At 45.8% G+C, this 10878-nt stretch overlaps 1 protein-coding gene across 1 annotated transcript; it reads right to left on the reverse strand.

Moving 5' to 3' along the window:
- Positions 1 to 990: 990 nt before the first annotated feature.
- tril (TLR4 interactor with leucine-rich repeats) lies at positions 991 to 4088 on the reverse strand. Its single transcript, XM_030063649.1, has one exon. The coding sequence runs from the start codon at positions 4086 to 4088 to the stop codon at positions 1545 to 1547; it is 2544 nt and encodes an 847-aa protein (XP_029919509.1). The 3' UTR covers positions 991 to 1544.
- Positions 4089 to 10878: the final 6790 nt, after the last annotated feature.

Consider the following 10878-nt stretch of genomic DNA (forward strand, 5'->3'; position numbering starts at 1 on the left):
AGCTCAGTAATCAGTAAGGTGAGGTATTTAATTCTGAAGATATATGGTCTAGTGTGCCATCTAGTGACTGTTTTTGTTAGTGGTTGGCCATAATTCTGACTGGAGGGAGTAGCTCCAAGTGTGCAGTCTGTCTGGTGAAGTTAAAGCCACCAGTGCCTCTTAAAATGTGCTACATGAAAAACGCAAATCCCATTAGTTTATTTTCAGGTTAAATTTGTCTGACCACATTCACCATCAGTAAAGGGCACTATATCACACTGGGGGACTTTGCTTAGTGCAAGTTGTGAATAGCTGATGTTGTAGTGCAGAACACTGGAAGCTGTATCAGATGTCTTGATATGTGAGGCCTCCTGTTCTGAGATCTACACTGTCTGGTGCTGTGGTGAAAGCTTGCTAAAGGGGTCTGTCATGCACATAAATATATTTCTCTGTGTGCATGGGTGTGACTTGGGTTAAGGGTGGGAGCACACCCTGTCTACTCCAACAAAGGGCCTGCTTAACTAATGCCAGACGTCATCTTGACACGCATGCAGCACATTCATGTACACACATACACACTCAAACTTATCAGATGAACGCCTACTCATTCTTATTGTCATCTCACTCTCAGTGATTCCTATAAGTTTCCTTCCAAAACTCTAAATATCCATTTTTGGTGGAAATGGAGAAAAACAATGTTTATTGCTTCAAAAATTACCTGTGTCAATTCTAATAGTTTACGTAACATACTCAAGATAGCTAACATCAATGATATTCAATAATGTTACTTTAATGGCAGAGATCCTTTTGTAGGAGTGGGTATCATATTTTTAATATATATGAAACTCTTCATGTCTTGCCCAGTAATATCATGTATATCATGTATACAAACACTCAAATGACAAACCAGTCACATTGTTGGGGATTTTACTTCTCCTTCTTGTACTGCAGAATGATACAAAGTTCCGTAAAAAAAAAAAAAGTATAAAAACATAATAGAAGTTATATAAAACAAGTATTTGTTTTCTGCCAACCAGCAGCCATCATTACATACTGTACAAAGTCATATGACAAGACATTATGATGTCTGTGAATTCAATTTTAGCACCATGGTTGAAATCAGTGGATGATTACTCATGCATACATACACTTGCACACATGCACTCACACCAAAGCACACATTGAGAAACACTTGCAGGTGCCAGGAAATTAAAGAGGAAAGGCACAAGGCAGGAAGAGGAAGTCAGAGGGATTGACTTCCTGTAGTGTCTGGGAAGGCCCTGATGAGCTCAGCTGTTTCAACAGTGTTTGTCTTGTGGGCAAATGCACAACAAAAATACAAACTGGTAATATGTTGTCTTTGAATTTTTAAAGCCACAACCATGCTCATGGTTTTAGTGTGAAATTGCACGGTATCAGGTGATGAGACTTTCTATATTGTAAAGCTTTGATCTAATACACTCAGGACAATAGCAAAACAAAACACAGCATGTCCAATTTCCAGGCTGGGGTATGCAATTTTTTTTCCAATATACAGATTGTTCCTTGTCATTGTCCTTGTGGTTTTAGTCAGAGAATCTCTGCATGTCACTGTCTCTGCGGGCAGTGTTGTTGTCAAGGAAACGGTCACACGGAAACTCAATGAGATCCCCCTCCTCTAAAGGTCCAAGTCGTGGTGGACGGCTGCTCTGGTAACTGGTAAAGTCAGCGGAAACTGCAGCAGTTGCCATGGATGGACGAAACGGTCGCCGGGTGGAGTACATGTGCCGCACGTGCACCGCCGACTTCCTCTTCTGCAACCTCCGCTTCAAACTCCGCCCCAGCCAGGCCCCACCAATCACCAGCAGGAGTACAGCATTCCCAGCCAGCGTTGCCACAGTCACCAGGTGGAGGTCAGAGGTCAGCCCTCCACCTTTGCTGTGACCCTCCAGGAGAGTGACCAATCCGGCACAGTGGTCACGGGGCGCCACATGACACACAGACCCACCCACCACTCCCTCAACACACACCATGTAAGTGACATCTGAGCTGAGTTCCCGAAGGGTCACAGAGCGAGCTGCGCCACGGGCGTAAACATAACGAGGGAATCGATCTGGTGTTCCAAAACGATCAAACAGAACCCGGTAGTGGACCTCGTCCAGCCCCGGTCCAGGTCCTGGTGTGTAGCGGTGATGCTCCCTGGTGGTCCAGTGGACAGTGACAGTACTGGATGTGATTTGATCTACTGACACATTAGTGATGAAATGGCGGTTAAACACACAGGGGTCTGTGATTACAGGAAGGGTGTCCTCTTGCCCTGCCCTCAGAAGATCAAACTTCTCTCCTGATTGGGCAGGAGAAGCAGTGGTGCGCCCTGTGTTTGGATAATGGGGGTGTTTGTCATGATTGCTAGAGAGACTTGGTGTGGTCACTGTGGAAAAGAGTGGTGGATCTGTTCTAGAAATGGTATTTGACTTTCGTCTACCTTTGGCAAGTTTCCCTGCCGCTTTGGTGGCAGGACGTGACCGACTGACTGATTCTTTCTTTGCTGTCTTTCTCTCCAGAGAAGGAGAGCTTTCTACCACTTCAGGACCCCCTTGATCTCCCTGGATTCCCACCTCTTCCTGTCCCTCTCGTTTCCTTTTCTCTCCCTCTCTCATCATGCCCTCCTTGTTTCCCTCTTCTGTCCTGTCTGAGCCTCCTGCTTCTTTCTCCTCCACCTCTCCCCTCCTTCTCCCTCCTTTCTTCACCAGGTCTTGTTCAGTTTTCCATGCTGGCTCCTCCTGCTGCATTGCATCTCCCCTTCCTCTCCTCTCATGCTCCACTTCCTTCTCCAAGACTTCCCCTCCCCGGCTCTCCTCAGGCCTAGCTTGGTTCCCACATGAGTGGGTCCAATTCCCAAGGGGCTGCAGCTGGGAGCTGTTCACATAGTCCAAATATTTCCCCCTCAGAGTTACTGGGTGATGACACTGCACGAAAACAGTCAACAATTTGCCCTGAGAATGTGCAGAAGTCATCCATTTTTTCAGTTCCTCCAGGCGACAGTCACACGTCCAGTTATTGCCATGGAGATCCAAGTTGTAAAGCACGTTGTTTAGAGCAAAAATGTCACCAGAGAGACTGGTGAGGAAGTTGTTCTTGAGCTTCAGCACCCTCAGATGTTTCAATTGTGTAAAAGCCGCAGAGTCCACATTGGAAATCCGATTGCGACTGAAGTCTAGCTCCTCTAGGCGCTCCAGAGGGTTGAGGAGACCAGCGGGGATTTCCTCCAGCTCATTGCCATCAATCAGTAACTCTCTGAGGCTTGACAATCCCTTCAGAGCCCCACTGTCCAGACGAGAGATTCTGTTGTTGCTGAGGGAGAGTTTGGACAGCTTTTTCAGATTTTGGAAGACATGGTTGCCAATGTATTGAATTTCGTTTTCAGAGAGCAGCAGAGTTGTCAAAGCTTTGAGTTGGGAAAAGGTGAAAACACTGCGCAAAGCTGACTGCTTGTTATGAGCCAGGTTTAGGAAGCGCAGTTTGGTGAGTTTAGAGAAAGTGTTTCTGTGAATGTGCTGCAGCTGGTTGGATTCCAGGTGGAGATAATGTAGATTAGTCAAACTCTTAAACACAGACTCCTGCAACAGCTCTATTGCATTGCCATCCAGACGTAGTTTAACAAGGCTATCCAAGTTGGTAAGGAGCTCTGGTGTGATCTTCTTGATGTCATTATTATTACTATACAAAATAGTTAATTTCTTCAGGGGTTGTAAAGTCCCAGCGGGTATTGTTGATAATTGATTATGTCCCAAGTACAGCTCCTCCAACTTGGAGAGTTTCTCAAATGCTTTGGGGTGAACGGTTTGTATCTGATTGTACTGTAAATTCAACCTTTTGAGGTTACTGTACCGTGTGAAGTCGAAGGCAGAGATGTTGACGATGAAGTTTCCCCCGAGGCTGAAGACCAGCACCTCCTCGGGGACCTGTGGAGCGGCTTTGGGCACAGTGCGCAGCCCGCGGTTTGTGCACAGGAGGTGTTGTGGGTGCTGACAGTCACAGTGGTCCGCACAAAAGCCCGTCGCCGCCGACGACGAGATGAGCGACAGCAAGAAAAAGCATATGACAGCCACGAAATTCCTGGTATCCATTCCCAAAAGGAGGATGGCACAGTCAGAGACTGATGCGGCACTCAGCTTTGTTCAGGTGCAGTCGCCCTTCTCTTCTCTTACACTGGAGGCGGACACATCCATTATCCACTTGTTACTGGGGAAAGTGGAGAGAAAAGTGCTGTACACATCCTAGAAGTTCCCGGTCCATCACTAAAGAGAACTATGGAAGAAAATAATTAATGCAGTGCGCTCTGGTGCCGTCTGAGGAAACACTCACCTCCCCAATAAGCCTCCATCCCCCCAAGTGGTCATCTGCTGCAAATTACAGAGCTCCGCAAAAAAGCAGAGTTCAGGCGCAGAGCGCGCTCTCACCCCCCCCCCCCACCCCATCACACACACACACACACACACACACACACACAGAGAGAGAGAGAGAGAGAGAGAGAGAGAGAGAGAGAGAGAGAGAGAGAGAGAGAGAGAGAGAGAGAGAGAGGTCCCTCCCCTGCAACTCTACGTCCCTGACAAAGCCAGATGTGGACAATTCTTGACGCACGGGATCCAGAGCTTTGCGGGTACGCGCAGTGCGCACGCACGTGCGTTAGGCTGTTACACGATATGCATTGTGTGAAATGACAGTGAGATTTAGCATATAGAAGGTGGGAAGAAATAGGAAAGAAAGGGGAGAAAGAGAAATACAAAAAAAAAGGGGGGGGGGGGGGGGGGGGGGGGGGGGCTTTGACCGAATTTTGTGCGCGCCCCCGCAGTCACCAGGGGTCTCGGATCTGGATCCGATCCTCGGTATGGACAAAACAGAAGGGAAGATTTCCTTCCCACGGAGGATCCCACGAGGACCCTGAGCCGTTGCATCCTTTCGCACTAGAGCAAACCAGGATCGCTTACAAAACTAAAGTCTAACAGAAAGATATTTATCACATTTACACTTAAAGTGTTTTAATCTGGATGTGATATAAGCTGTGATAATTGGATCTGTAGCAATACACGTGTTCTTAGATTTGCTTTGCTCCCTAAACAGTAATGGATTATGTGTTCATCTGCAGAGACTCCCCCAATCCTTTCTGTAGACACCAACCAAACTGAACAGGCTTTAAGGCAATCAACACATCGGCAGCCCAGCCTGCATGCGCTCCGTACAGTAGGAACACTATCAATGTGCAACATGCCCAACTATAATTTAACCACATGCTCTCATTAAAGCGCCTTGTGTTGCTTGGGGAGGGTCGTTGGGAGCACAGATGGTTCACATTTGCAGAGGAGGAATTCGGGTCGTGATGTGTGTGTTAAGACTGATGAGGCGAGGTGCCAGATCGGAGTTAAAGATCTCCAACTTGAAAGTCCTGCAAAATAAATGCGCGGGGAACGTGTGTTCGCTGCAGCGGGACATGAGTAGAACTTACTGAGAAGTTTGCAGCATGGCCAGTGATTCTGTGCACACAGTGGATTCTGAATGTTTGTGTCCCGGCGTGCAAAACATGCAATGCTATTGCCAAGACATCTGCACATTCATGACACATAAGGCAAAGCGTTTTACCCTTTCACGCGCAAGCATATACAATGGGGTAGACATGGGGGAACACCCAGACTATTTTTGGGGGGGGGGGGGTTAATAAATTAAAGCTTTATTTATTTATGTATTTATTTATTTATTTATTTGTAGCTGTTCCTATTACTTGATCCTCTTATATTTAACGTTAAAATGTCATCATTAAACAGAAACAGTTAAAAAAGGTAAAAAAATTCCGTGGCATCTCGTGCAGAAGTCATGCTGCCAGCCGGGAAAAAAAAAATAAAAAACGCAGTCTCAGATCTACTTGATACACATGACACTAATTTAGTGTTTTGTTTGTTTATTGTATTGTTTTAAAGCAGATTCTTAAAAAAAAAAAAAAAACAAGTAAAGAATTATGGCCTACAACTCAACTGAAGGTGGAATATTATGAAATATGAAATTAGCCCAACAAGTGACTTTCAATAGCATCACTAGTTACTTTTTAACTCACCAGTTAGTTTATTTATTTATTTATTTATTTATTTATTTTAAAGACAATTTAGAAAGTAAAGTTAGGGGCTAGTTTTTGAAGCAGGCCAACAATAGTCATATGCTCAGACACACACACACACACACACACACACAGAGAGAGAGAGAGAGAGAGAGAGAGAGAGAGAGAGAGAGAGAGAGAGAGAGAGAGAGAGAGAGAGAGAGTCTCCAGATTCTATGTTGTGGTCATATTTTCAACTTAAGACAAATACAGCCTTTTTATTTTGCTATAAACTGAGTCATGAGACCATGGCTGGAGATTTGTCAACCATGGGGAGGACAAGCAGTCATAAAGCTCATTCACTCATGCACAAACACATTCACACGCATGCACACACATAGACACACTTATTTATTCAACCACCCTTGAGAAAGTGATGCAATGATTTCCAGAGCCCTGCTAATGGATGACTGTTGCAGCCATAAGCTCCTTGTAATTTCCAGCAGAGAGCAAGAGCACCATGGTGCTCCATGATTAGCCTCACTCTCATGTATAATCTATCGTTGGACATCATTACTCATGTGGCTCTCTGTGTGAGAGTGTATGTGTGTCAGAGGGAGAGAGAGAAATGCAGCCCTTGGGGAAGCCCCCTTTCTCTCAGGGAGGTCATTTCCTGTCTGGCCTTCATTCCCTCTTTCTCCAACTCACTCCCCCCTCTCTATACTTGCCTTTCCATTCTTTCCTTCTCTTTCACTCTATCTCCCTCCCGGTGTCTCTTGTCCTCTCACAGGAACACACACATTGAGAAAGCAGTCAGTGAGCTCAGACGTTTGGTCTCAGACACTCTGGGACCATTCCAATTGTTTTATGGCAGAAGTCTGGCCTGTGTCAGAGTTATACTGAATAGACAATAGAGCAGAATGGGATATAGCAAAACAAAGTGGTTATCTCTACAGGTTGGCTGCAGGAGGATAGGGGTGTTGAATGAGACAAATGTTGTCTCTCATTGATTTAAGAGAGTTCAATGTGTAAATGAAGAAAGTGAAAGTAACCGGGCACTGTGAAAGAAAGATAAAATAATCAGCGGAAAGTAAGAGCAGGACGAATAGGCTGAGGGAGGATAGAGCAACAATACACTGGTTTGGATGGAGTTTTTTTGTGAGGGAAACAGTCTTCTGGAATTGACCCAGATTCACAAAGACGCTCCTACAATAGGCAGCATTGAGGACCCCAGACAGAGCTGTCTGCTTCTCTGCCTGCACACAATGAGGGCTGCAGACTGGTTTCACCAGCCCATCCTTTCATCACCTCTCTTTCCTCCCAGCGGCTGTTGCCCCGTCCAGTAAGCTGATCATGTGACCATATCAGCAGGCCAAGTTCTTCTATATCTGTCTACACTTGAGCATGTTTTATGAGCCAGACTAATTTTCTGTGTGTGTCTATACATGTATGAGAGCACATCTGCATGAAATAAGGAACATCAAGGTTAATGCAGGTGAGCTTGTTTGTGTGTAAGTGCGCACGCGTGCATGGGAATGAGATGATACTGCAGTGTATGTAGGTCATCAGGGAGGGTAATGTTTCTGTGATATAGACTTCACACAGTGAAACACCTTCTCTATGGAGAGAGAGAAACACAGATCAAGTTTTAAGGATCTCCAGAGAAGAGCATTTTCACATGCACAGAAAAGGAGAATGACTAGCATCCATGTTGTATTTGCTCTCACTTTTATTTAATTTCTTCATACATCAAATTGTGTCCTTAGTTGAGGATGGCCTTATTCACATTTTTGAAAAATAATACTTAATGCGTTTTGAGAGAGCTGTCCCTTTAAAAGTTGAATATTGTACATTTTATGACATATATGAGTTCTATCTATTTTATGCTATACAAATAATGTGTTTAAAACAAAGCGATTCAGCACACCCATATGCGCACAGATGACAAAATCACCAAAACACAATGGGTGACGCCCTTAAAGTGATGATTTTCCTCACACAGCCAAGGGAGACCTCTGAACACACATAACTATGATCGCACATAACTAAACACGCACAAACATGCATAAACACACATACACATAGCAGTTGTGACAGTGCAGAGGTGACAAGCTTGCAGGAAGTGGTGCCATGGAAACACATGCACCTTACTGTGTCAGCACGCAGGGATCTCAGCGGCTCACTTTTCTCCACGGGCCAAAAATACACCAGCGAGATGAAGCATGTGTGCAACAGCTTCGTAATGTAACACTGCATGGAACAGGCTCATATCTGGGGCTCATGATAGTAATCAGTGTAGAGGACGGGTCCGGATGAAGATGAATGACAGCTTTGTGCTTAGGATTAGCCCTCAACCGCCACTCTAATCAATAGGGAATTTAACTCAAACAAACAACAGATTGGCCCTATCTGTGTGTGGCGGGGGTGGACAGCATGTGCGAGGGTGCATTTGTGAACATGTGTGTGTGTTTGTGCATTATTTGTGAGCTTATGAGGCTGCATGGGTGTATGTGTTTCTTTGTGTGCATGCTTTGTTTCTTTGTTGCTTCAAAGAATCAACAGGCAGGGGATGAAAAGCAAAAAAAAAGAGAGAGAGAGGGGAAGGAAGGAGAGCAGAGCACAGAGGGGGGAGGACAGAGGCAGCGAGGTTGGCGAGTGGTGGTGGTGGTGGTGGTGGGGATTTACATGAGCAACAGCTGTTGGGATCGTTAAGTGCTTCAGCTAGAGCAGAGGATCACAGATCTACCCGCACACTCAAATGTGTGTGTGAGTGTGCGTGTTTTTATGATTTGCGTGTCTCAGTGCTCAGAGAGGGAGACAGAGAAAGAGAATGCAACATGTGTCTGCGCCTGTGCTGTCATGTTTCCACGACCTTGACACTGTAGAAACACCTCAGCTTGTAGTTACACATAGGTGCACCAAGCCTCTGCCTGGCCGGAGCTTTTGGTATATAAGGAGAGTGTGGGGAGCACCTGGGCCCCATGCCTGCAGCCGAGACACCCCCCGCACCCACCCACCCCCTCCTTTCCCTGGTTCCAGCTGGTTCCCATCGCAGGAGGGGGGGGAAAAATGGAGGGAACGATGGAAGAGGTCTGGAGGAGAGAAGGAGGGTGAAGGCTGAGTCGCAGTCCAACACTGAAAATACATTCAGTGAAAAGCCCCTTCTCTTTTACACATCATTCTTTCAAACCTCAGGCTTCTCATGCCATTAGATCATCGCTCCACTGAGAAAATCTCATCATGATCAGAGCAAAAGACTTACATGTGGACCAAATGGCTGATTGCAATAACACTAGCCCTCCGTCCAACGTGGGAAATGCATTTGCCCGGCATTCCTCTCCGCTTTTGGGAGAGCTCCAGCCTCTCCTGACCTCCTGGGGTCACGTTCAGTCGTAGCGACGGATACGTCGAACGAGCAGAAGAGGGGGGAACATGGGGGAGAGAGAGAGAGAGGAGGGGGAGAGAAAGGGATGGAGGGAGGGAGGGGTGGCAGAACTATCAAGATTTCAGTCAGCCCCTTGAGAGTTAAGAATGGAGGGGATAGAGGAAGGGGGGGTACTTGACATCTGGAAAATATTATGGAGCATGCTGTTTCTCTGTTGAAAGGGGGAGAGAGCTTAGGGGGAGATAGAGGAGTAAGGGGAGGGGAGTATAAAAGATGGTGTGTGTGTGTGTGTGTGTGTGTGTGTGTGTATGTGTACATGTATGTGTGCGTGTGTAGCCAGCTTTGATCTCACAGGTTTGATAGAAACTGTCTGCACGCACATAATCAGCCTCAATTACATAATGACACGAAGGGAGTGTAATGCCTATAGTCTTGAGATCACTGGGCTGCAGTGGGAGATAACACTCACACTCAGGCACACACACTCACACACTGTTGATAGCACACATGAGCATACACGAACACTGGCTTTGCATCACTCAAAATAATGCAATGCGAAGCAAGTTACAAACAAAGGGGGAATTACAAAAAATGGAGCCTTTATGAGTCATTAAACAAAGTCGTCAGTCTGTAACTTGGAGACCAGAGACATCTGATCAGCAGCTGTAGACTTGAGGAGTCCCACACGCTTGTATAATATCGCCCTCTGCAGGCCATACAGCAAAATGAGGACCACAGTATATACAATTCCTGGCTCAGGCTAAAACCAGCACCTCTGGTAGTGGACGGGAGTGAGTGTCTTGCTCAAGGACACTTCAGCAACGTGGAGGTGTGAACACCTCTAATCCTCTGATTAAAGGGCAATCTCCTTTTTCACTATGGTATGATGCAGTACAATTTAAACTGGCCCACACCAGTCAGAGCATTTCCACCTATTGTATGAGCACTGTATGGCTATGGATAATGCCGACATGCAGTAACCATATGTAACCGACAGATGACACTGCCATACATAATCTGCATGCGTATGTGTGTATATGTGTGTGAGTGAGTGAGAGAGAGAGAGAGAAAGAGAGAGAGAGAGAGAGGGAGGGAACTATAAGATAATAGGTCATACAGCAGTTGTTCTGAAATGCAAATGGCATTTATTCTATGTGATTATGTGGCTTTCACATAATCTGAAAAGAGACTGGTGTGATGTTAAATTATAAAACTGCCTGGTTTTCTTTGTGTCAGGTATGACGCTGGACCACAGAGGGTTAATTTGTGCTCGCTCTCTCTCTCTCTCTCTCCTCTCAATTTCAACATGTGTTACACAGCAAAAATGCACTGGAAAATCAGCATCAGGGATACCATTTCAGGTTTGCTCCATTACTTTGTCAGTCTTTGTCTGTAGACAAGTGTGGCTGCGAGGGTGTGTTGGGTAGGTCGGGGTGTGTTCTTGTTG

Source organism: Myripristis murdjan, chromosome 11, assembly GCF_902150065.1.
Source record: "Myripristis murdjan chromosome 11, fMyrMur1.1, whole genome shotgun sequence".
Lineage (NCBI taxonomy): Eukaryota > Metazoa > Chordata > Actinopteri > Holocentriformes > Holocentridae > Myripristis > Myripristis murdjan.

Coding starts and splice junctions, on each gene's coding strand:
- tril (XM_030063649.1), bottom strand. CDS start 4,088: ATGGATACCAGGAATTTCGTGGCTGTCATATGCTTTTTCTTGCTGTCG.